This window comes from Trachemys scripta, chromosome 5, assembly GCF_013100865.1.
Source record: "Trachemys scripta elegans isolate TJP31775 chromosome 5, CAS_Tse_1.0, whole genome shotgun sequence".
Lineage (NCBI taxonomy): Eukaryota > Metazoa > Chordata > Testudines > Emydidae > Trachemys > Trachemys scripta.
In genome coordinates this window covers 83,218,800-83,246,201 of record NC_048302.1, presented here as the reverse complement: position 1 = coordinate 83,246,201, position 27,402 = coordinate 83,218,800, and the positions used below count along the sequence as shown (strand labels likewise).

General features: G+C 42.5%; 1 protein-coding gene across 6 annotated transcripts in view; it reads right to left on the bottom strand.

The window, feature by feature from the left end:
* FGL1 (fibrinogen like 1) overlaps positions 1-25,950 on the bottom strand; it is a 68,571-nt gene extending 42,621 nt beyond the window's left edge. The window contains exons 1-3 of one of the 6 annotated variants that reach the window (XM_034771170.1): positions 16,003-16,177; positions 14,019-14,165; positions 5,859-5,934 (exon numbers count right to left, since the gene is read on the bottom strand). In XM_034771170.1, the coding sequence (XP_034627061.1) occupies positions 5,859-5,924 (66 nt within the window). In that variant the 5' untranslated portion in view covers positions 5,925-5,934; positions 14,019-14,165; positions 16,003-16,177. Of the gene's footprint in view, positions 1-5,858; positions 5,935-14,018; positions 14,166-16,002; positions 16,178-25,831 lie in introns of those variants that run through there. The other 5 variants (XM_034771175.1, XM_034771169.1, XM_034771173.1 and 2 more) reach the window with 5 other exon arrangements.
* Positions 25,951-27,402: the final 1,452 nt, after the last annotated feature.

Genomic DNA, 27,402 nt, shown 5'->3' with positions numbered 1-27,402 from the left:
GCATTCAAGCAACATCCATTCTTTATCTTGCTGTGTTATCCTCAGGAGAGTGATATTGCTCATGGTAACCTGGATGAAATATGGGAATTTAATTAAGGGGACAGAGGTGGCCGTTCCTACTGGGCTGTTTGCCTGTGGCTGAAAAGAAATCCTTCCCTGCAGTTAGCCAAGTGGGGGCGGGGGGAGGAAGGGGAAATTGGTGCTGAGCTTTTCGCGTTTGGCTAGCAGGGATCTTCCCTGATACCAGCCATGCAGTGGGGGGAGGGATAAAGCGATCATCCCAGAGAATTGGATGTGGGGCGTTAGTTTGGTTTCTGCTGCTGCACGTTAACAGGAAAACCGCAGCACTCAACAGGTTTTGCTTGGTATGTGGGAAAGGAGCCGAAAGACAATGGCTTACCATGGCCGCATGCAAGCCAAATTCTGTTGCCCAGACCTGCATCTGTGCTCTCTAACACCAAAGCTGCAAGCACTCAATATTAAGATGCAAAATGCGACCTTGTACTCACATGTGTAATCACATGTGCTATGTAATGTGAATAGTGTTGTTCACCGTGAAAGAGTATAAGCATTGTTCTGTAAAATGTATCTTTTTAAATACTTATCTACCTTTTTTCCCTCCCTCCCGCAGCTGCAAATTTTTCAAGCCTCCCTTCTCCGCCCCGAAGGCTATCTCAGATAAGGTGGTGAAAAAAAAAGGACGCGAGATGAAATGTTCTCTGAAATCATGGAATCCACCCGCAATGAAAGAGCTCATCTGAATGAGTGGAAGGACACGGTATCAAAGTACAGGAAAGATGCTAGTGAACATGAGGTCATGAGGGATGCTCAAGATGAGAGGTGCCAGGCTGCAACGCTGGGGCTGGTGCGTGATCAAACGGACATGCTCCGGTGTCTGGTGGAGCTTCAGGAATGGCAGCAGGATCACAGAGTGCTGCTGCAGCCGCTGTGTAACCTCCCTCCCCCCATCACCGTGCTCCATAGCCTCCTAACCCAGATGTGTAAGAACGCAGGGAGGAAGGCTCCGTGCACCCTCCCACTCCACCCCAGTGGACAGCCCAACCAAAAGGCTGTCATTATACTGAACTTTTTTAGTGGCCTTTTCCTTCCCTCCTATCTTCCTCCGAAACCCCACCTGGGCTACCTTGTCAGTTCTCTCCCTATGTTTATAATCAATTAATAAAGAATACATGATTTTTAAACAATAGTGACTTTATTTCCTTTGAAAGCAAGCTGTGATCGAAGGGGGGAGGGTGGTTTGCTTACAGGAAATGAGTCAATCAAGGGTGCGGGTTTTCAACAAACAGAACTTTCACACCGTAGCCTGGCCAGTCATGAAACTGTTTTTCAAAGCTTCTCTGATGCGCAGCGCTACCTGGTGTGCTCTTCTAATTGCCCTGGTGTCTGGCTGCGCGTAATCAGCAGCCAGGCGATTTGTCTAAGCCTCCCACCCCGCCATAAAGTTCTCCCCCTTACTCTCACAGAGATTGTGGAGCACACAGCAAGCAGCAATAACAATGGGAATATTGGTTTGGCTGAGGTCTGAGCGAGTCAGTAACATGCGCCAGCAACCCTTTAAACGTCCAAATGCACATTCTACCACCATTCTGCACTTGCTCACCCAGTAGTTGAACAGCTCCTGACTACTGTCCAGGCTGCCTGTGTATGGCTTCATGAGCCACGGCATTAAGGGGTAGGCTGGGTCCCCAAGGATAACTATGGGCATTTCAACATCCCCAACGGTTATTTTCTGGTCTGGGAAGTAAATCTCTTGCTGCAGCCATTTAAACAGAGTAGTGTTCCTGAAGACACAAGCGTCATGGACCCTTCCCGGCCATCCCATGTTGATATTGGTGAAACGTCCCTTGTGATAAATAAATATATTAATGGAGATATCCCATCTCCTAGAACTGGAAGGGACCTTGGAAGGTCATCAAGTCCAGCCCTCTGCCTTCACTACCAGGACCAATTACTGATTTTGCCCCAGATCCCTAAGTGGCCCCCTTAAGGATTGAACTCACCACCCTGGTTTAACAGGCCAATGCTCAAACCACTGAGCTATCCCTCCCCACCAGTGCTTGCAGCACCATTGAAAAGTACCCCTTGTGGTTTATGTACTGGCTACGCTGGTGCCAAGATAAGGATATGGGTTCCATCTATCGCCCCACCACAGTTAGGGAATCCCATTGCAGCAAAGCCATCTACTATGACCTGCACATTTCCTAGAGTCACTACCTTTGGTAGCAGCAGCTCAGTGATTGCTTTGCTATTTGCATCACAGCAGCCCTCACAGTAGATTTGCCCACTCCAAATTGATTCCCGACTGACCAGTAGCTGTCTGGCGTTGCAAGCTTCCACAGGGCTATCGCCACTCGCTTCTCAACTGTGAGGGCTGCTCTCATCTTGGTATTCTGGCACTTCAGGGCAGGGGAAAGCAAGTCACAAAGTTTCATGAAAGTGCCCTTATGCATGCGAAAGTTTCGCAGCCACTGGAAATCGTCCCACACCTGCAACACTATGCGGTCCCACCAGTCTGTGCTTGTTTCCCGGACCCAGAATTGGCGTTTCATGGCTATAACTTGCCCCATTAACAGCATGATCTCCAAAGCGCCGGGGCCTGCGGTTTGATAGAATTCCATTTCCATGTCCTCATTACTCTCGTCTCCGCTGTCGTAGCCTGCTTCTCCTCGCCTGGTTTTGCAGGTTCTGGTTCAGCATAAACTTCACGGTAACGCGTGAGGTGTTTACAATGTTCATGACTGCTGTCTTGAGCTGAGCAGGCTCCATGCTTGCCATGGTATGGTGTCTGCACTGTTCACCCAGGAAAAAAGGTGCGAAACGGTTGTCTGCTGTTGCTTTCCTGGAGGGAGGGGGAAGATGTACCCAGAACCACCCGCGCCTATGTTTTTGGCCCCATCAGGCATTGGGATCTCAACCCAGAATTCCAATGGGCGGAGGAGACTGCGGGAACTATGGGATAGCTACCCACAGTGCAACACTCCGGAAGTCGACGCTAGCCTCGGTACATGGATGCACACCGCCAAATTACTGTGCTTAGTGTGGCTGCATACACTCGACTTTATACAATTGGTTGCAAAAAATCGAATTCTGTACATTCGGATTAATCCCGTAGTGTAGACATACCCTAAGATATGGCCTTTCCTATCAATTCTCACAGCTAAAACTCTCATCTAGGCTGTCATAATTTCATGTCTCAGTTACTGCAACATCCTTTTCTCTGGCCTTGAGAAATGCAGTCTTGTCCCAGTCATATTCATTCAGCATGGTGCTACAAAGATCATGTTCCAAGTCCATTGTTTTGACCATGTTCTATCTCTTTGTATCCCTTAATTGGCTCCTCCTTCTCTATAGTATAAAAATAAGCTACTTATCTTCACTTTCAGGCCCTTCATGGCCTATTTCCCCCCCACACACACACACACTTATCTCTCATTCAGTGTCAAAAGGTTGACTCTTGTCTCTGATCAGCTCATAATATCAGCCTCTTTTTAAATTTTCAAACAAACATGTTTGTGCTTTTTCTCATGCTGCCCCTCACCCTTGGAAGGAGCTCCCTATAAACATCCATAAACCCAGATAATTGTTCTCCTTCAAATCCCTATTTAAAACTTTTCTTTGCTGTGATGTCTACACAAAAATTGACAATGGTAGGCTGCTAGTATGCTGAGACCACAGCCTCTGAGGATGACTAATAGACTCATTGTTTTCTTGTACTCCCCTTTTGTCTGTCTGTCTCTACTGTCTCTTGTCTTATACTTAGATTGGGGCAGGGATTGTCTTTTTGTTCCGTGTTTACACAGTACCTTGCACAAAGGAGCCCCAGTCTTAGACCAGGTCTCTGAGGTGCTAGGATAATACAAGCAATAAATAATAATACAGATGGGTAAACCGAGGCATAGAAAGTTAAATAATATGCCCAAGGTCACATAGCGAGTCACTGGCAGAGTCCAGAATCCTTGACTCTTAGTCCTTAATTTAATCACTTAACCAAAATTCCTAGAAAATTAGCAATAATCAGAAGTTAATGTTTATTTATATAATCTTGATAATACAGAAGCATCTTTGGGTTGGGGGGGGGGATTAATTTAAATCTTGAGAACATAACCAAATGGAGGTCCATCACTTATTTTGAGTCTAAATTACTTAGTGTCATTTTAAGATATTTTAAGTCTCTAAATACTGTTATTCTAAACTTTGCATTTTAAACTGAAGTTTTCTTTTCATTTACTTTAAATGTTTGCAAGTGAATTTAGAGCTCACGAAAGTGAAAGACCAACAGAGAGCCTGAATAATCTCCACTGCTTTGCACCTTGTGTAGCCAGGTACAATAGAAACTGGAATACACTATGTAAATATACCCTTGATACAAGAGACCAAAGATCCCTATCTTGATGGATACTAGGTGCCTATTAGCAGTGTTGGACAGCTGGTACCATAATAAGAAACTGACTGACCAAAAACAGAAAATAAAACAACATCTGTTTAGCTATGAATGAACAGTGCTAACTTTGAGTTTTTGGTCTCTCTTTCGCTGAACTCCAGACAGGACCTAAAAGGCTTTGCTGATAAGCAGCAATAATAAGGATCTCATATCTGGAATACCAGACCTATTCCCCATGGGGACAATCACAGACCAGTTCTATAACTTTAATGTGGATTAGCCTAGCTCTCAAATGTGTGGATTAGGGGCCTGTTACTCCAGTTTTTACCCAGGATAACTCCACTAAAATCACTGGAGTTACACCAGTGTAAAAGTAGAGTAATGAAATGGTGACTCTGGCCCCAAGCATACAGTACAAGAATCTTCGGCAAAAACAGATTGTTTTTCCTTTTCCTTTCTTTAGTCTATACATGAATTAAAGTAAAAATATTATGATACTATAACAATTAGAGAAATATTATTTGATCGTGGCTCTGTCTCTAGTGGATAGCAGTATCACTGATTTAAACCAGATTGAATATAACTTCTTTTGTCTGCTTTACTGACTACAATTGTTTATATTATACATTTAGAAGCAATTATTCAAAGGCTGCTGACAGCTCTATTCTTGGACACATTGTTCCATATTTAACCCAGTTGTTGCTATTAATATGCACATGTACTCTACTTCTTCATTTTGTAACTCTTGAGGAACTAACATCCTTCCAGTAAAATACTACTTTAAATTAGGCTAAGGACTGAAAGGATCTTTCACTGAATTGTTCATTTCTATTCTCCTCTTTTTGAGGACTTTAATGAGATGAAATGGTATGCATCCTTGAAGTGGTGAAAACCCTGGGATAAGTTTTAGAGTACTCCCAGTTTATTCACTTCAAAGTCAGCCAGAGTCCAGAAATTTCCCACTGAAAACTAAAAGAAAGAAAATGGACTTCATGCTAATGTAATGATTTTTTCCCACTGCAGTCAGTGAACTTGCACAGAAATGAAAAAAACCTAGACTTTCCCCCTTCATTTGATTTAATTTACATTTGTTTCCACCCTTCTAACTTTCAACCAGAACTAGAAATGGAAGTGCCAGAATATAGGAATTTAAGAGGCTGTTCTTGTGGCAGTTCTAGCTCAACCACAACAGGAATTACTGCCACAGAAGTCCCCTCCCACAAAACTCAATCTCAGGAGATTTCCAGATCCAAGAAATCTGATTGATTTGGATGTTTGTTATATTGCCAAAACTTTTGGGTGCTCCTCCAAACCATCCTTCTGAACTTTTTTGAAGTTAACCCATCACTAGAGGAAAATTTAGACATATGAATAATGTAACTTATTCTTGACCTCTCCTATACTGTTAGAAATAAACAAGGGCATTATAAATATGGCTGAAATTAGTAAAACTTACCGAGTTACCAGTGGCCATTATTAAACAATTTGCAAGGATGAAATTAAACAGTGTCAAAATCTTCATTCTCAGGAAACTGCAAAAGAAAGTAACAATGAAATCTGCATTAATTTAAATCTGTTTTATTTAGTCCTTTAAAATCATCCAGGCGCTATTTTCACTATATTTAAAATAAGTGTGTGTGCGGGGGGGAACTGTTTTGGGTGGGGGCAGGGAAACCCAGACTTTCTTTATACATCATGAACAAGCCAAAAAAAAAAAAAAAAAAAAAAAAAGGGCAGCTTAAAATCATTTCCCCCCCCTTGCACGCCACTTTTAATAGATCACCAATATTCATTTGAATGAGTACTGAAAATATATTTTCATGTAAAGATATGCAAAGGCTAGGAAATCACAAAATTGCAAGAATGCAAAACAAAAAAACAAAAACCTCCCTCCCATTGACTTTGATAGAAGCAGACTTGGGATAATGTTGAGGCTGCACTGGTCCTTGAGAAAATATGGACAAGACAGACAATATAAAAGGTAGGACCCTTGACTCTAAGGGTATGTCTACTCTACGAAATTAGGTTGAATTTATAGAAGCCGGTTTTATAGATATCAGTTTTATACAATCGATTGTGTGTGTCCCCACATAAAATGCTCTAAGTGCATTAAGTCGGCGGACCGCGTCCACAGTACCGAGGCTAGCGTCGATTTCCGGAGCGTTGCACTGTGGGTAGCTATCCCACAGTTCCGGCAGTCTCCGCTGCCCATTGGAATTCTGGGTTGAGATCCCAGTGCCTGATGATGCAAAAACAGTGTCGCGGGGGGTTCTGTGTACATGTCGTCAGGCCCCTCCCCCTCCGTCAAAGCAACGGCAGACAATCGATTTGCGCCTTTTTACCTGGGTTACATGTGCAGACAACATACCACGGCAAGCATGGAGCCCGCTCAGCTCAGCTCACCATCACCATATGTCATCTGGGTGCCGGCAGACGTGATACTGCATTGCTACACAGCAGCAGCTAATTGCCTTTTGGCGGTAGACGGTGCAGTATGACTGGTAGCCGTCATCGGCTATCTGGGTGCTGGCAGACATGGAGCTGCATTACTACACAGCAGCAGCTTCTTGCCCTTTGGCAGTGGATGGTGTATTATGATTGATATCCATCATCATCATATTCCTCAGTGAGTTCAATCAGAGGCACCCGGGAAAGTTCTTCAGCAGATTCCTCTAAGAAATACTGAACCAAACTTTCCACTCTGGGCATCTGATTCTTTACGATTATGGCTATCAGTTGTATTACATCATTTTCTGCCACGCACCCAGAAGATACCGATGACTATCAGTCATGCTGCACCGTCTGCTGCCAGCTTAAGATGTAAAAAATAGATGGACCAGATTTGTTCTGTATTCATTTGCAGGCTACGGCAGCGGAGACGAGAGTAATGAGGACATGGACATGGAATTCTATCAAACCGCAGGCCCTGGCGCTTTGGAGATCATGCTGTTAATGGGGCAGGTTATAGCCGTGAAACGCTGATTCTGGGCCTGGGAAACAAGCACAGACTGGTGGGACCGCATAGTGTTGCAGGTGTGGGACGATTCCCAGTGGCTGTGAAACTTTCGCATGCGTAAGGGCACTTTCATGGAACTTTGTGACTTGCTTTCCCCTGCCCTGAAGCACCAGAATACCAGGATGAGAGCAGCCCTCACAGTTGAGAAGCGAGTGGCGATAGCCCTGTGGAAGCTTGCAATGCCAGACAGCTACCGGTCAGTCGGGAATCAATTTGGAGTGGGCAAATCTACTGTGGGGGCTGCTGTGATCCAAGTTGCCAGGGCAATCAAAGACCTGCTGATATCAAGGGTAGTGACTCTGGGAAAGGTGCAGGTCATAGTGGATGGCTTTGCTGCAATGGGATTCCCAAACTATGCTGTGGCGATAGACGGAACTCATATCCCTATCTTGTCACCAGAGCACCAAGCCACCGAGTACATAAACCACAAGGGGTACTTTTCAATGCTGCTGCAAGCCCTGGTGGATCACAAGGGACATTTCACCAACATCAATGTGGGATGGCCGAGAAAGGTACATGATGCTCGCGATTTCAGGCACTCTGGTCTGTTTTGGAAGCTGGAGGAAGGGGCTTTCTTCCCGGACCAGAAAATAACCGGTGGGGATGTTGGAATGCCTATTGTTATCCTTGAGGACCCAGCCTACCCCTTAATGCCGTGGCTCATGAAGACGTACACAGGCAGCCTGGACAGTAGTCAGGACCTGTTCAACTATAGGCTGAGCAAGTGCCGAATGGTGGTGGAATGTACATTTGAACGTTTAAAAGCGCGCTGGTGCAGCTTACTGACTCGGATAGACCTCAGCGAAACCAATATCCCCATTGTTATTGCTGCTTGCTGTGCGCTCCACAATATCTGTGAGAATAAGGGGGAGACATTTATGGCGGGGTGGGAGGTTGAGGCAAATCGCCTGGCCACTGATTACGCACAGCCAGACACCAGGGCAGTTAGAAGAGTACAGCAGGGCGCGGGGCGCATCAGAGAAGCTTTGAAAATGAGTTTTGTGACTGGCCAGGCTACAGTGTGAAACTTCTGTTTGTTTCTCCTTGATGAACCCTCCGCCCCCCCCAGTTCACTTTACTTCCCTGTAAACCAACCACCCCACCCTCCCCTCCCCCCTTCGAGCACTGCTTGCAGAGGTAATAAAATCATTGTTACTTCTCATTCATCCATTCTTTATTAATTCATCACACAACTAGCGAGATAATTGCCAAGGTAGCCCGGGATGGGTGGGGGAGGAGCGAAGGAAAAGGACACACTGCAGTTTAAAACTTTAAAACTTTAACACTTATTGAAGGCCAGCCTTCCGATGCTTGGGCAATCATCTGGGGTGGAGTGACTGAGAGGCCGGAGGCTCCCACCATGTTCTTGGGCGTCTTGGTGAGGAGGCACTGGGACTTTGGGAGGAGGGCTGTTGGTTACACAGGGGCTGTAGCGGCGGTCTCTGCTCCTGCTGCCCTTCCTGCAGCTCAACCATATGCTGGAGCAGCCGGAGCATCAACTCTTGCGTTCTGTCTGCAAGCTGACGCCACCTATCATCTTCAGCCCACCACTTGCTCTGTTCAGCCTGCGATTCAGCCCGCCATCTCTCCTCTCGTTCATATTGTGCTTTTTTGCACTCTGACATTGCCTGCCTCCACACATTCTGCTGTGCTCTTTCAGCATGGGAGGACATCTGGAGCTCCGTGAACATATCATCCCGAGTCAGCCATTTTCTCCTTCTAATCTTCGTTAGCCTCTGTGAAGGAGAAACATTTGCAGCTGGTGGAGGAGAAGGGAGAGGTGGTTAAAAAAAGACACATTTTAGAGAACAATGGGTATACTCTTTCATGTTAAATTTTGCTGTTCACATTACACAGCACACGTGCTTTCGTTACAAGGTCCCATTTTTCCTCTTATATTGCGGGCCTGCTGGTTTGGTGTGAGAGATCACTCACGCAGTGCCAGGCAACAGAATTCGGCTTGCAGGCAGGCATGGTAAGCCACAGTCTTTTGGCTTTTTTAACCTTCATAACATGTGGGAATTGTTTCAAACAGCAGCACCCTCATTTCCCATTCCAAGGACCCATTGGGTTGGCCATTTAAAATGGGTTTGCAATGTAAAAGGAGGGGCTGGGGTTTCCGGGTTAACATGCAGCACAAACTCAACTACCCCCCCTCCCACACACACCCAATTCTCTGGGATGATCACTTCACCCCTCCCCCCCACCACGTGGCTAACAGCGGGGAACATTTCTGTTCAGCCGAGCAGGAACGGGCACCTCTGAATGTCCCCTTAATAAAATCACCCCATTTTAACCAGGTGACCGTGAATGATATCACTCTCCTGAGGATAACAAAGAGAGATAAGGAATGGATGTTGTCCGCATGCCAGCAAACAACGGGACCATATGCTGCCATGCTTTGTTATGCAATGATTCCAGACTATGTGCTACTGGCCTGGCGTGGTAAAGTGTCCTACCATGGCGGACGGGATAAGGCAGCCCTCCCCAGAAACCTTTTGCAAAGGCTTTGGGAGTACATGAAGGAGAGCTTTCTGGAGATGTCCCTGGAGGATTTCGACTCCATCCCCATTGTTAACAAAGTTAACAGACTTTTCCAGTAGCTGTACTGGCCGCGATTGCCAGGGCAAATTAATCATTAATCATTAAACACGCTTGCTTTTAAACCATGTGTAATATTGCTAATTGAAAACTTTACAGAGGGACACTCACCAGAGGTCCCTGGTGTGCTCTCAGGGTCTGGGAGCATGCCTTGGGTGAGTTCTGGGGTTACTGGTTCCAGGTCCAGGGTGATAAACATATCCTGGCTGTTGGGGAAACCGGTTTCTCCGCTTCCTTGCTGTGAGCTCTCTTCATTGTCTTCATCATCATCTTCCTCGTACCCCGAACCCGCTTCCCTGTTTCGTGTTTCTCCATTGATGGAGTCAAAGCACACGGTTGGGGTAGTGGTGGCTGCACCCCCTAGCATCACATGCAGCTCCGCGTAGAAACAGCATGTTTGCGGCTCTGCCCCGGACCTTCCGTTTGCCTCTCTGGCTTTGTGGTAGGCTTGCCTTAGCTCCTTAATTTTCATGCGGCACTGCTGTGCGTCCCTGTTATGGCCTCTGTCCTGCATGGCCTTTGAGACCTTTTCTAATAATTTGCCATTTCATTTACTGCTACGGAGTTCAGCTAGCACTGATTTGTCTCCCCATATGACGAGCAGATCCCGTACCTCCCGTTCGGTCCATGATGGAGCTCTTTTGTGATCCTGGGACTCCATCATGGTTGATGAGCTCTACGTGGTCACCTGTGCTCTCCACATTGGGCAAACAGGAAATGAAATTCAAAAGTTCGCGGGGCTTTTCCTGTCTACCTGGTCAGTGCATCTGAATTGAGAGTGCTGTCCAGAGCGGTCACAATGAAGCACTGTGGGATAGCTCCCGGAGGCCAATAACATCGAATTCCATCCACACTACCCCAAATCCGACCCGCAAAGGCCGATTTTAGCGTTAATCCCCTCGTCGGAGTGGAGTAAAGAAACCGGTTTAAAGGGCCCTTTAAGTCGAAAAAAGGGCTTCGTCGTGTGGACTTGTCCAGGCTTAATTCGATTTAACACTGCTAAAGTCGACCTAAACTCGTAGTGTAGACCAGGCCTAAGTTACAACAGAACTGAAAGCTGAATTTGGCCTGAAATAGAGAAGATGTTTGCTATGAAGCCCTCCCGTCAGCAGGAAAGAATAGAAGATAATCAGACCTCTGCCACAGAATTATTGTTAGAAATATGTAGAATAGAAACTGTGATATTCAGCTTCCAGTCCACTGATGACAAGATATAGGGTTGCCAACCCTCCAGGATTGGCCTGGAATCTCCAGGAATTAAAGATTAATCTTTAATTAAAGATTATGTCAGGGGATGAAACCTCCAGGAATACAGCCAACCAAAATTGGCAACCTCAGACAAGAACTGCTTTTGAAAAAAATTTTGGGAGTATGTTGTACTGTACAGTACATGAGATTTTAAAATGCTGTGCTTGAGTTGTAAACTATTATTATATCATATTCCAAAAAAAAAATTACATTAAAAAGCTCTTATGACCATAGTATTTCAGTGCCTCAACATTAATAAAATTAGCCTCACAACTTCCTGTTTGATAGGGCAGTGTTATTATCCTCACTTTAGAGATGGGGAACTATGGGCTTGTCTACATGAGAAAGCTGCATTGATTTAACTTGAATTGGGTTTTTTAATTGATTTAGTTAAACTGGTGCAAACTGCTGTATAGACATTCATTTCAGTTTAAGAGTAGCTTATTTCAGTTTAACTAAAATCAATTCCTAATTGACTTTAAGTAAACCAAAATAAGCCCGGTTTAAACCAAAATAAGAGTGTCCATGGAGCCTTTTGCACTAATTAAATTAGTTTTAAAAACAATTTCAATTAAACCAATGCAAATTTGTGGTTAGACAAGGCCTAATATACAGAGAGATTAAGGTTCAATTTTAACAAAGCACTTCAGCATGTGCGTGATAGAAAATAGCTTTTATGGAAATTTCTACTTGGTTTATTTACGCATGCATGTGCAATGCGAATGGAACACTGGCAGATTGTTCTTTATATTGTGAAACAAAAAACAGTGTGCATGTGTGAAGTATGGTTTTTTTTAAACTCTTATAACTCAGCCAAATCAGATCTAATGGTCACGAGACCTCTGAAAAGCACATGTCTTAGAGGCTATGACCCTGCCAAATGTCAAGTTTCTATCACCTTCATTTTGCAGATCTTTTGATTTTGTAGAAAAGATGCATTTTTCCAACCGTGTAATTTACTATGCTTGAAAATGGCTCATCTGTTTTTGCTGAAATGTTCAGAACAGAAATCATTCTGGGACAGAGAGCAAATTATCAAATTTCAGCCCAAAATTTAAAACTTTGAGGAAACTGAAAATGACCATTTAGAATGAAAAAGCCTGGGCAATGTTAACATAAGTGTTGCTATGTGCCATGGACTGAAATTTTTAAAGTTACCTAGGGGATTTGGATACCAAACTCCCATTAGTTTTAATGGCAATTGAGCATCCAGTTCTCTTAGGGAAGATTTGAAAAAAAAAAATCACATTTTATATTAAGGTTACATTTAGAAAAAAATTATGAAGGGTTAATAAATGATTAATAGATGTTTTAATAATGGTTAATCAATTGTTAGAATCTAATAAGCCAAGCCAAATAACCATGGTTTATAAGCTCTATAAAACCTACCACGAATGTGCTGCTGACAGTCTCTAATGTTACTCATACCTGTAGTAAGCTTCTAATATCTATTGATTACTGTCTAGCCCTTTATAAACTTTTCATAAATGTGACTTATAAAGTATGATTTGAAAATTTCAGCCTTGACTATTTGTCATACATTTTCTGAATCATAACCTTAAATTGTTTCCCATGCTGACCAGATATTATTATAGGCATTATATTATCTGAATATTTAATTTAAACTCAGAGGACCAAATTCTGCTCTTATTTAAACCACTGCAACCCTATTTCAGTTTTAAAGAAAGCAGAATTTACAAACCTGCCTGTCATTGAACTCTGACATTAATCTGGATTTCAAATACTTTGAACCATGACAAACCTGAGGCACTTTCACATATCTGTGTAGTCATTCTCTTGTTGCAGCTACTCTAGTCTAGAAAGCAGCTGTTGCCACCTGTTGCAATGATTTTCTTTCAGTCATGGGAGATGAGTGACCTAAGAGTACATCACTAGCTGGGAACCTGCACGTGATCTTTAGTTTCTAGCTTTGACTATCTCGGTCATACTACTTATTCTACATACAGTTGTGATTAAGATATATTGTCTAGGACTTGAGGATTGTATTTCTTTCATTTAATAATTCATGTTCATCTGGTATGCATAACTGCAGGCATTTATTTTCATAAACTGCACACTAATCTCCACAGTCCAACTGTTCCACAGAGAGCTCACAAATCTGAAGGGCTCGAATGGAGTATCAATCCTTCAAGGACTGAACATCATTCTAACTAGAGTAACTTCATTTTTTAAAGGGAGTAGCAAACACACCTTAAATAGGTGTTGATGCAAAAGCAGATTTTACTCATCAGAGTTCTTTCAGTTAGCCTACACCTTTTACAGTAGGTTTGAGCTATTGCATGTAAGCCATAGATAAGGTGTAGGGGTTTAGAATTTGTGCAGTTGAGATTGTATATTGTATGCAAATGAAGTAACCTTTCTATTTAAAGGGTTGCTCATTTAAATGAAGTCTCTCTTATGGAGAGGTACACAAGGATTGGAGTTGGAAGCTCACTGGAATACAACTTTGGCTATATCAGCTCTAGCACAGCCAAGAGAGGGGTCACTGATATGATATCTGGTATAAAATTCACCTCTTTGGCTTAGCTTTCCTATTTTGTTTATTTCTTCATATTTCAAATACATAAGGTAAAAGGGACCACTTGTGAGTCCACGTTGCAGAATTGGGCACTTAATGTATAATGCAACTCCTCCCTTTGCACCTAATTAGACCTCCCTTCCAATATACCTTGCAGCAGGACCCCCACTGATTTTTATTAACAAAAAGTCATGGTTCAGGATTAGCTGTACCTCTGTCTCTCAGGTTGGAATCCTGTGATTCACCCCACTTTTAGACTGGGTCTCTAGGTTACAGTACCCTGGTTTATCAACTTCGTTTCCTTAGTTAGCTCAACAAAGTTTGGCACCTGCCCGAAATTTCCCTTCAGGAGCAGTGATCTGTATGAAAATGCAAGTGACAGACACCTTCTTCAAAACAAAGTATTATTTATTTATCCACAGAAACATAACAATCAGAGAGAAAATGGACTGCAAGATAGAATGGAGAGTCTACGGGGACTATCTGTGACTCCATGGTAAGACTGTTACAGTGATCCAGGAGTTCACATTAGTCACTGGCTTAGTGAAATTTAATTATAGAACATATCACCAGTTTGGGGTGTCTGCCCTATTTTGACAGCCTGAGCCTGCCCTGAGGTAGGCACTCTCAATCATGAGCCACTCCAGACAGACATCATGACAGTCTACATCCTCATGCTAATCTCATTGCCTATTTAAACAGTTAAATTCATTTTACATAGTTACTTAAAACTTAATCAGCAATGTCCTTACAGGATAAAACAATTCATTACGAAAGTCTCTCCCTACACTAGGATCAATGATTACAAATAAACAAACATTCACCTATTAAATCAGCAAGCAAGCCTATTCATTCCAATAAAGCTGCCATGCTATTAAATAAATAGTCACAGCACAGCTGAAATCAGACACATGATTTTAGTGAACATTTTTCTGTTACTGACTTTAGTGACTCCAAAGAGATAATATGTGCTGAATAATTATAAAGACGACTTTCCCTCTAACATCAACATTTGCCCATAAAAGAAACAGAAATTGTACTCATAGGAACTCTTCCCCTGAAAAACCTTCAAGGTGGATAACAGATCTTACAGATTCGCTGTCATCAGTTTGTCACACACCATGAAGGGCCATAGGTAAAGATAAAAAATTAAAGAAAGTTCTTCTCATCTGAAGACACAAACTACTACCACTTGATCCAAAGGAGAATCATCTTTAGGTAAAGCAGTATTAAGTCTTATGAGATGTTCTGACATTCCATCCATAAGAGGATAGTGGTACCCATACACTAGCTAAGACATTATGTGGGGAGGGGATGTGTATGGCTCTCTGAGAGATTTTAAATTATTTCACTGAAGAAAAAAAAAAACAGGTAGGTGTCTTTAAAGTTTCTTCTTCCATGCCATCCTTATGCATGGAATTTCCTCCCACTATTTATGCTCTAGTCAGACTTCCCATCTGTTCAAATTCCTCCTAAAATCACTTATCCTTCCGTGTCCTTCAGTGGTAATTCACCAAATAGACATTAAAACCATAAAAAAAACTTTACACTGCTAAAATATTGGACTCTCGATGTGTGATTTTGTTTTGGTTTTGCCTGCCTGAATTCTGTAGATTGCAAGCTATGTGGGATTTGCACTGTGTCATCTGTGTTTGTACTGTGCCAAGAACATCAATAAAATAATAATAGGCAGGAACCTTTGCAGCGAAGTGAAGTCTCCTGCCAAAAATGTAATTTGGTCAGTATATGACCTTCAGGGAAATATTTTTCTCCTTGCATTCTTAAGAATTATTAAAAGCTAAACCATTCTCGTGAACAAGTAATCATTACTTATTCAAGTTCTGCACTGTCTTATATTAGGTAATAATATCTCTGGAAATGCACTCACTTTTTCTGCAATGCAGTCAATGATTTTAGCCCATTTTAAGGCCTAAAAAACAATCTTGTCATAGTTCATACATCAATGTATTAAAATATATTTAGGACTACAGATCTTAGTTTATTGAATAACAACTAAATGTTTTAGCAAAACATCTAGATCCACCCTTAACACAATCAACTGTTAGAGATCATTAAAACAATACATTATTGGTTCAAAAATATGTCCATTTTTACTCAGCACTGTAGAAAGCACCCCAAATCCCTGCTTACACCCTCAAGCCCACATACCACCTTTACTCTCTAGACACAACTTACGATTGTTAAATCTTCCTAGCTGATGCAAAGAATTCCACAGCCTTTCCCAGAGCAAGATTGTTTTTGCTATTGAATTCTGTAGAGTTGAGACTTAGGTCTCTTATGAGTCAGTGAGCAGGAATGTTACTGAGGAGTTGCAGTGATCAAGACTGTAACTAAATTGCAACACAGGATAGAGAAGACTATAATATAGTGCCTAATATACAAATTGAAAAATAAATTAATAGAAGAAAGGAAGAAGGAAGAAAGAATCCATTCCTTTCTATGGCCCTGATCCAGGAAAGCATTCCTCATCAGGACAGCACATGTTTAACATTAAGCACATGCTTAAGTGCTTTCCCGAACTAAATTTGTTAGGCTTCAGAAACACACAAGCATGTTTAACTTACTGAATCAATAGACTAGTAAGATTAATTTACAGCTGTGTAATAGATAGTACATTGTAGAGCTGGGAGAGTAAGGAATGTCTGCAAAAACACACAAACAAAGTAATGTAGAGAGAGCCAAAGGGGCTAGAGACAGATAATAGTGGTTGATACAAGGCAGGACATTCTAACTATGATGAACAAACAGGGAACATTTATTATTGTTTTAGTGACATCTTATAGGCACATGAGCCTACTGACTTTGTTGGGACATAGTCATACTACTATGGGCTAATTTAGAGCTGGACGAACATACATTTTCCATGTATGTTTCTTTGCGGATCCAGGCCTAGACTCTCAACTAGTGTAAATTGGCTAAATTCCATTGACTTTAGTGGGGCTATGCCAGTTTACCCAGCTAATGATCTGGCCACCCAAGTCTATGAATAAGCTGCTCTTCGACAACTTACAACCAGACATGAGGGAAAATTCGTCAAACACCGTGAATTACTCACTCATCTCTCAGCTCATTTCTTAAAAATAATTATAAAAATTATATCGCTGTTGCTCACTTCTATGCTAAATCTCATAAAACTTTAAACTTCTCATGTGCATGGTGACATCAGTCAATCCATGCTGTGAATTGACAGTCAACTTCAAGGCCAATAGAACTTGAAAAAGCCACCTATTTTCTTATGTCGATGTTTAAAAGAAATTACTTCAGTCAAAGAAAGCAGAGGGTCTTTCTTCATGTTATGAGCCTTTTTAGCTGTGCTGCTGCTGCAGCAGTATTTTATCTGGAAGAATTTCAAGAGCTTGTAAAATCAGTAGATCCAAGATAATGTGTTCATATAGTCAGCCATTTGTCACTCAAACTCAAAAGAGGCTAAAAGCAGACAAGAATTTGTTAGGTAAACTGAATTGTTAGGAGGGTTTTTTTTTGTTTTTTTTTTCTTCCCTAATAAGCTATAATGCAAGTGTTAAGCACCATTTATAAAAAATGGAGCTTCATCTCTTCTTATGTGGCAGATTCTTAGCCTGGAAAGTTTCAAATCACCTTCAGCTGTCATGTAAAAACATGGATGGGTCAAAGATTGTACAAGCATGAAATGGTAGCTCTGTGCATGCCAAAATTTACTTTTACTCCATCTGTTATGAATTAATTTGTTTACACGATTCATGGCTTTTTTTTTTTTTTTTGGTTTGTGGAATGTCCAGAATAAAGATAAAACATGTAATGGACTTGATTCTAAAGTCAGCTAAAACCACATTTTAAATTGTGTCCCAAGGACATAGAGTATTATACATCCAGCAAGAGGATTCTCAAATTGTCTTACACACATATGCTGAGCCAGTAACAAAAATGCCTTTATAAGAAGTGGCTAGAATGTTTGGTAGTTTAGCCGAGATTATATTTTTTAATTATTTTTTACTCTGGATGCCGAAATCTGATTAATCAAAGCAAAAAGATCTTTGTCTTTCCTAAATACTTTTGTACTCTTTGATTAATGTATTTTTTTAGTATTTCACTCCATTAATGATTTGTTGCTTCTATCACTTTTATGTAGTGATCATATCTTGAAAAAGGTAATTTATTTGCAACTGATACAGCACATAATTGAAATCAGATCTGCCAGCCTCAGCTTTGTAATTTTTCCCTATTAACTTAAAATCATTGTGAGTCCAATTTTAAAAAAAACAGCCTTTAAGTTTTGCATGTATGAACTAGATTAGAGAATGACTAAAACATTAACCTTGCATGTTTAAAGCCTGCTTAGATCATTATCACAACAAAGAAGCTGCTATTTAACAGAATAATATTGTATTTCAACATCATAAATGTATTTCATGAATAAAAGCACATATATGCCTTGAGCGTGTGCATAGCAGATAGACATGTTAAAAGACACAGTCTCACTTTTACACAAGACAGACCAAATTCAGCCCTGATAAATAAATAAATTAATGGAGATATCCTATTTCTTAGGACTGGAAGGGACCTTGAAAGGTCATTGAGTCCAGCCCCCTGCCTTCACTAGCAGGGCCAAGTACTGATTTTGCCCCAGATCCCTAAGTGGTCCCCTTGAGGATTGAGCTCACAATGCTGATTTAGCAGGCCAATGCTCAAACCACTGAGCTATCCCTCCCCCCTTTGCCTAAATTACCATATGTGATGTAAGTGGTACAACTCTACTGACTTCAATAAAATTGCACTAGCTCAGTGGTTCTCAGACTTACTTGATCGGGCCCCCCTTCTTTGTGTCTGTAGTCATTTACGCTACCCCCTCCAAGTACATATATCACCACCCAGCTCTGAAGGCAGAGCAGAGAGCAGCAGCTGCTGGCTGGGCACTCAGCTCTGAAGGCAGTGCCGTGCCAGCAGCAGCACAGCAGTAAGGGTTGTGCCCCATTGTCACCCTTACTTCTGTGCTGCTGCTGGCACCCTGGGACTGACAGCCGGAGCCGCGCTGCCTCCAGATGAGGGATTGGGGAGTGGGGGAAGGAGAGCCTGAGCTCAAAGTGTTTCCTGGTCAGGGATTGAAGGGAGAGAGAAGGAGAGCCCAAGCCTGGGCTGCCTACCAGTGAGGGAATGGAGATGGGTGGGAAGGAGAGACCGTGCTTGGGTGGCAGAATTCCAGCTGTCAGCCCCAGCCTGGTGGGGCTCTAGCTGTTCCCTTTATTCCCACCTCCCAGGTATTCACAACTTTTCTGCATGAGACCTAGCCAACCAGGGCTGACAGCCAGAGCTCTTCAATAAAAAAAAAAGCACACCGTTTGCCCCTCCTTTGGGAGGCCTGCCCCATAGTTTGAGAACCGCTACTCTAGCTTGTATAAGGCCTCATTTTGAATCATCATATATAATATGCTGCCCTGTCATTCAACAGTTAGAGTGACTAGAAACTCAAAGTCCTTTATATGTGACCAAAAATACCTAACAATTAGATTGTTAGTAAAAATGCAGATATAATTTTTAAATAGCTAAATAAAGTTAACAACTCTTTATACTCCATATGGTATTTTGGAGTCATATTTATGAAAAACAGCATACTTTGAAAAACCATATTTTTTTCCTTTTAGGGCTGATCTACTTACAATTTATGTAACAATTTAAATAGAATCCACGTTAGTTAAGCGGAAGTTGTTCCCTTCGGTGGAGATTCTGAAACTGATTTACATACGGGGGGTTGCAGCAATTTAACTAAATCAGCTACAAAACAAAATAAGCTATATTAATGTAAGGCACTCTTGCTGGTGCACAAAGTGTGTGTTAACTCTCTCTCATTCCTGCTGAACTGAAAGTGAAATGCGAAATGGCTTCAAAGTGCACAAAGCCAATAGAAACAAATAATGGGCCAAATTCAAAAGTGGTTTAAGTTATATCAGTATGTGGGTGAAAATAAGTGGTAATTCATATGAGGAGGTGGAAGGGTGGTGGTTGTATCAGAAAAAAAACAAACAGGAGAGTGTAAAAAGGTATAACATAAAGCACTTGCCCCCACCAGTTCTGTCTTACTGCCATTGCATGCCTACTCCTCCATCCCTACTCTTTGGCGTTTATACTTATTTAGTGACATATCCACTTACTCAGCAGTATGGTAGTTAACCCATAATTTACCTCACCATTAAATCTGGCCCATAGTCTTTGTTAAGTTAAATGGTGGCATCACTGCAAAAACTCATATGTTACATATCTCCATGGAGATCAAATCCATACTTCTTATAACTGAATACTGGCTTCCTTGGGTAGAATTCTTTCAGAAATGGAATGAGTTGTTTCCCCTTCAATTTAATATAGGGCTATCCCTTTAGCCAATATTCAAGAAATAGCAAGTTGTTTCCATTAGAAGGATAGATTGATGATGGGGGGGAATTACACGTGAATTTTTATATGTTAATGTTGTCAATGAAAATATTATCGACATTGTTTTGCTCTGCTTGATCAAGGGCTATGTCTACTTTTTGAAAAAAATGCTAATTATTACTTTTTATTTTCTTTGCTTGAAAACTCTCCTGTAGATATGATGGAAACTATTTACCAAGTAATTCCAGAATCATAATTTGACTGTATTTTCAGCTTTAAGTCTTACTTTCTTTCAAATTTTCTAGAAAAATTCTCCCTTCTACTAAAAATTTCCCTTCAAATTTTAAGAAGAGTGAGCATTTTTGTTTTAGGGGACAGAAATTAGCATTATAATAGAGTCCTGTTGCAACCTTAACTGTGGAGTTGTTGCAATCTCTTCATACCATCAGAACTGAGCACACTGTAGCCGTAGCCCCACTGAGTGAAGAAATATGGCGAGATTAAGTGTATGTCATCAAAACAGGCCAGTGCAGTTCAACAAAGGACAGTATGAAGTAAGCAATTATGTTAGAAATGTGTTAGTAATATTTAGATTATAAATCTAATCAAAACATGTCAAAGCCACCCTTTTATGTCCATGTGTTCACTAGTTTAAATTTGATTTACATATATGAGATTCATTACTACAAGTATTTGTTCATTTTTAAAAACTGATTCATAAAAGCAACTGCACACTTTAAGAATAATTGCACAGGCTTTCTTGGGTAAGAGGCACCTAAAATATCTCTCCCCAACAATGGAAGATGAACAAGCAGGGCCGGCTCCAGGCACCAGCTGAGCAAGCTGGTGCTTGGGGCGACAGACTATTCGAGGCGGCATTCTGCCCAATCCTAGGGCGGCACGGCCACTTTTTGTTGTTGTTGTTCTTGTTCCGCTCCGTTCACCCTGTAGGGTAGTCCTCTTCCTTCCCTCCTCGCCGACTGGAGCGGAGCTCTTGCGGCAGGCGGCAGGCGGCGGCGCAGCAGGAGGGGCCGCGTGGCAGTGCCCCTGCTGTAGCCCTGGCCGCCCCCTTCTCTCTCTCTCCCACCCGCTCCCTCCCCCCCCCACCCAGCCGGTCCCCCTGCACCGGCGCTCCGGCTGTGTCGCAGGTTGTTTTTTTTTGCTTTGCTGTTCTGGCCACCCTGTTTTTTTTGCTTGGGGCGGCCAAAAAGCCAGAGCCGGCCCTGTGAACATGTAAATTATAAATATCAATAGCATGTAGCATTTGAAGGCTATCGGGGAGTAAAATGCAAATAAAATATCTGGATATAAGTAACACATCACATGAAATTTGAGTACATGCAGTATTTTATAAAAGTGAAAGTTACTGAACTGGTTAAATGGCACCCCATTGCCTCACACTTACCCACGGTGATGTGTGGCTCAGTACTGCATGCTTTATTGCTTCAGTAAAGTATGCAGTATCACACCACAAAGTTAACTTCCATGGTACTTTGTGAAATTACTTAACTCTGTATTGCTACAATGTGACATGTTTTGACAACTTGTGTTAATACACAAAGTCAACATGCATCTCCAGGGTGTGAGCCCAAGACAATGTAACTGCTAAAGAGAACACATTTATTTTCAATCAGATGTACTCTTTAGTGCTGCACATTTTGGCAGATTGCTTCCGTATTAAAATAGGAGCACATATGGACATGAAAATTAGGGTGGCTTTGAAGTATTCAACATACATTTATATGCTAAATACTTTAATGTTGACGTATTTTTTTGATGTATATCAAAGCCATAAGGTGTAAAGAAAGCAGTTAGTCCATTGAATGTGCAGGAATGGCTGCTATCAGATGCTCTTTTAATTTTCCAATTTTAAAATAGTCCCCTCAATGCTTTTGTTTTAGAATGGAATCTCAAATGTTGGAACTATCTCTTTTTGCTATCTATAATAATGCAGAAAGAATAGAAATTGAGAATTCCCTAATTAATTTAGCTTCAAAGTGGACTGAATAAAAACAGGGACAAAATCATATGAATTCCTGGCTGCGATCATTTCTTCATAAGGTATATTAGTTTTTGTTTTGTTTCTTTCATGGTATAGTTCTTTGTTTGGGATCAGGGAGGAAATCTGTGTGGCTTTTACAAATTAACAATTCTCTCTCTCTCTTTTTTGTTTTTCTTTTCTGTTTCCATTTAGCGAATTTCTACATTGCTATTTCAGATAATTAGAGAATGTGAACGTGACTAGATCAGTGGTTCTCAACATGCAGCCCACAGGCCACTTGCGGCCCAGTCAGCCTACAGCTATGGCTCATGTGACATCCGCAGGGCCATAACTAGGGTGGGGTGGGAGGGTCACTTGCCCTCGGCACAGGGCTGGTAGGGGGGTGCAAAAATGGGGCTGCATAGGATCAGGTCCAGCAGCATCAGTAGGAAGCCAGGGTGCTCAGTGCCCACCCACCCCACAGGATCATGGGTCCAGTAGCCCTGGCTGGAGCAGGCTCCCGGGACTAGGACTGCAGAGGGAGATGGGCAGGGCAGGCTGCACTGCTCAGCTATGGGCAGCTGAGGTAGGAGATCAGTGGGGATGGGGATGGGGTGCAGTGGGCTAGGGTGCAGGGTAGGGTTGCCAACTTTCTAATTGCACAAATTGAAGATCCTTGCCCTGCCCCTTCCCTTCTCTGAGGCCCTGTCCCCCACTCATTTCACCCCCCCTTCCTCAGTAGGGTTGCCAACCCTCCAGGATTGTCCTGGAATCTCCAGGAATTAAAGATTAATCTTTAATTGAAGAATATGTCATCTGATGAAACTTCCAAGAATATGTCCAACCAAAGTTACCTATACCTATCTCCTAGAACTGGAAGGGACCTTGACAGGTCATTAAGTCCAGCCCCCTGCCTTCACAAGCAGGACCAAGTACTGATTTTGCCCCAGATCTCTAAGTGGCCCCCTCAAGGATTGAACTCACAACCCTGGGTTTAGCAGGCCCCCTATTCCTCTGTCACTTGCTCTCTCCCACCTTCACTCACTTTCACAGGCTGGGGCAGGGGGTTAGGGTGCAGGAGGGGGTGAGGGCTCCAGCTGGGGGGTGCAGGCTCTGGGGTGGGGCCAGGGATGAGGGGTTTGGAGTGCAGGAGGGGGATCCGGGCTGGGGCCAAGGGGTTTGGAGTGTGGGAGCGGGTTCTTAGCTGGGGTAGGAGGTTGGAGTGTGGGATGAGGTGTACCCTCTGGCTGGGGGTGTGGGCTCTGGGTTGGGGCTGGGGATGAGTGGTTTGGGGTGCATGAGGGGGCTCAGAGCTGGAATAGAGGGTTGGGGTGCAGGAGGGGTATCAAGGCTGAATCCACACTCTGTCACTCCAAATGGAGAAGGTGGGGACCTGCAAGGATTCTCAAAATTAATACTTGCCACTCCAGGCTTGTATTAAACTCCCAAGGTTACAGCTTTTCTCTGACCTTGGCTTGGTAAATGCTGCCACCACCCAAATGCAAAAAACAAAACAAACAAACAAAAAAAACCCACACACCAAAAAACACCCTTGGACCCAGGAAGGAGCACTTGGGAATTCCTCCCTGTAGGGTACCCTCAAGCCCTTTCACACACGCCCTCCGGGGAAGAGCTGAAAAAGACAACAAAGGAAATTAGCTGTTGCCACCAGCTAATCAAACAGCATATGCACAAACCTTTTAGGACACCAAAAATCCAATCCTGTTCTTAAAAAAGCTAAATTTTATTAAAAACAAAAAGGAAAAAAATACATCTGGAACTTAGGCTTTTGCTAGATTTTAAAAGGGCAATTCCAAAAATTAAGCACCCAAACTAGCTTCCTTGGGGGGTTCAGCTTAAAGGTTACAAGCAAACAAAAGCATCAAGGGTTAGCACAGAGGAGATAAAAGGCCAAAATAAAAAAATAAACCTGATTGTGTCTAACTAAACATTCCCTATCCAAATAATTTCTGCTAGGTATGGAAGATGAATTTTCATACCTGGTTCAAGCCTTACATAGCATTGCTGCTCCGTGTGTCCTTCTCCAGAGAACAACAGACAAAGGGAAAGTTTCTTTCCCAATTTTAAAAGTTCTAGCCTTCCCATTGGCTTTTTTGGTCAGGTGCCCACCCTTTTTCTTTTACCTGTGGTCTTGTTAACCCTTTACAGGTAAAGCAAGCAGAGAACAGACTCCAAAAGGGATTTTACAGCTAACTGGCTGGCTGGGTGTTCATAAACGGGAGCTATCCTCTCCCTACTTCATTTATCACAAGGGGGTTTGGGATGTGGGCTCTGGGCGGAGCTTACTTCAGGGAGCTCCTGGAAGCAGCCAGCATGTCCGGCTCCTAGGCACCGGGGCAGCCAGGTGGCTCTGTGCACTGCCCACACCTGTAGGTACCTCCCCCAGCCAGGTTCCCAGCCAATGGGAGCTGTGGAGCCAATGCTTGGGGCAGAGGCAGTTAGCAGAGACCCCGTGACTGCCCTTTTAGTGGCCCCATGAGCAGGGTCCCTTTTTGACCAGGCGTTCCGGTAAAAAACTGGACGCTGGGCAACCCTAGTGCAGGGAGAGGGTCAGGGGGCTAGGGCTGCAGGGATAGCAGCTAGTACATGGGGGACAGACTCTAGGCTGGGGACAGTCCCTGGATGAGGAGCTAGATACTGGAGCACAGTACCTGGAAATGGAGGTGCTGGGGGCAGTCCCTAAGTCGGGTGCTGGGTGCTAAGGGGAAGTCCCTAAGTGGGAGGCTGGTTGCATAGGGGGTCAGTCCCTGGGTGAGGGACTGGATTCTGGAGGGGGCAGTCCATGGGGGCGGGAGCTGTTCTGCCTTGGATAGGGCACCCTGTCTCTGCAGGACAGGCATTTGTGCCAGCCCAGTGTTGCGGGATCTAGATTCTGGGTGAATGGAGGACAGTCCCTAGCAGGGGGGCTGGGTGCATGGTGGGCAGTCCCATGCACCCGACAGGGCTCCCCATCTTTGCAAGCAGGCTCCGCAGCCGCACTCTCCGGGCGTTCAGTTCAGCCGCACCACCAGCAGCAGCACGGAAGTGAGGGTGGCAATACACCATGCCATGTACAGTAAATTAATTTTTACACCCTTACAGTAAATTAATTTTTAACAGTTAATGTTTTTACTTATTTAGCTACTTTAAAATGTTCTTGGTAGACATTTGCCGGTGTTGAAATGAAAGACACTATATCGATTTGAATCATATTTCTGTCATATAACAAATACTAAACATTACTTTTTTTTAGATGTACAGGTAGTATATATATTGGGTGAATGTGGCCCACATAACACATACAGAGCTGCATATGTGACCCACAATGATAAATAGGTTGACAATCACTGAGCTAGATGCTGCTGCCATCTCCAGGACAACAAGAGATACTGCTCTGTCACAACATAGTACATCTCTTTATCTGAACCATTTCCAGTATAATACTGTTTATCCATGCAGGGCAATAGAGTTGGGAGAAAAAGACATTACTCAAGTAATAGACGTGGAATTATTTTAACACGTATCTGTTACATGCTCTAAACTGAAATTATTAGTTGCACAATATTTATACAGATGGTAATGGTACAAACCAGCATGATCTATTACAGGAAGTTGATGCATATTCTTTTTTTAAAGTGATTTCACTTATGGAAACATAGGAATATACCCTTATGCCCCTACCTGCTGTGGGGACATTTCCCATAAAAATCCAAGAGATTCGCTGCCTCACAGAGTTTCTGGTCCTTGTGTTCTTCTTGCACAAAGGGGATCAGTTGATGAGCCATGGAAAATAACTTCCTGCAGCTGTTTTTTTGCTAGTGTAAAGTAAAATAAGGTGATGAAGGCTTTAGTAACGATGTAAGTCTCCTTTACCATATTTTTAATGTATCATAAAGAAAACACCCACTGCACGGGATCAGCATTCAACAGTAAACAACAAACAAATTCCTAGAGCCTCCTGCTTTGGGAGTCTCAGGTAATATAGGCTCAGGAATTCATGGCCCCTTTTCCCTACTTCTGGGAGTAGTAGAGGTATGATCAACTCATTATGGGATACCCCTCTTGAGCTTCAACCTTTGCTCTTAGTTAGGGACCTGGATATCATATGGCTACTATATCACCTGTCACTCTGGGAAAAGCTTATATAAACACAAATGGTGAGTGCTCTAACCATTGGTCTAAAGGACATAAGAGGGGGTTGCACCACCAGCAGACATTTAGTGTGGGTTTAGATGTGCTCTGAGTATGTCTATGGGATTGGGCCCCAAAGGCATAGCAGGCAGAGGAACACTCAGTTTGTGAATATGAGTTAAGCACGGGCAGTTGGGCACGTGCTCAGCCACCTAAGTCCTGATGCTGCCCAACTGCCAAAATTTAAGCACTTTGGGGATTTTAATGGCAGAAACTTAAGCACATAGGGAATTAAGGTGCCTACAGGGCTAGGCAGCAACTGAGCAGGGGTTTTCTGAATGTCAGTGATGCCTAGATGTTGGACATTCCACCCCAGGTATCTTATTTTTAATACAAGATGTGGCTGATAGAGACCACAGCACACCTTAGCAGGAGTTATAGCATATTAAAAGTAACCTTGTATGAAGTAGACCAACAGGTGGTAGGCGTGAAGAACTGATGTAAAGAGCTGCAGAGAGGAAGCCAAAGTGTTATTGATCTTACAAAACACAGGTATATGTTAATAGATGGCGCTTAAGACTATGTAACTATTTACGTATAAACAGATATAGAGTTCTCTCCTATGTGCTTTTGTGTGTGTGTGTGTGCTTCTTTATGATGTATAATGAGGGCCTGAAAATTTTTTGTTTTGTTTTTTTCTCTTGTTGCTGTGTAAAAATACCTACAAATGACACAAAACAAAACACACAACAGGGGAAACAGTAAAAAAGACTATACACAATGTGCAGATAAATGCACAAATTACATGTGCTGAAAGGAAGATTTTTCTCTTTAATCTTTTATTTATCATTTTATGTGTGACTTATGAGAGAAGATGAATTTTTTTTTAATCTAATTATGCACTTTAAACTGATGTCTCTATTACAGTCTAAATAAAAATAACTTCTCACACTTGATGACTGATGTCATGATCCTATTAGTATGCCATGAATTTAAAATCTAAAAAATGTTTAATTTCTTTTATATATAACCATAAAGAAGTAAACAAAGGGCACAATCCCAACAATTCTCCTTCCTTTTTAGGACACCTGTAATGCAGTTAGATCAGTGGTTCTCAAACT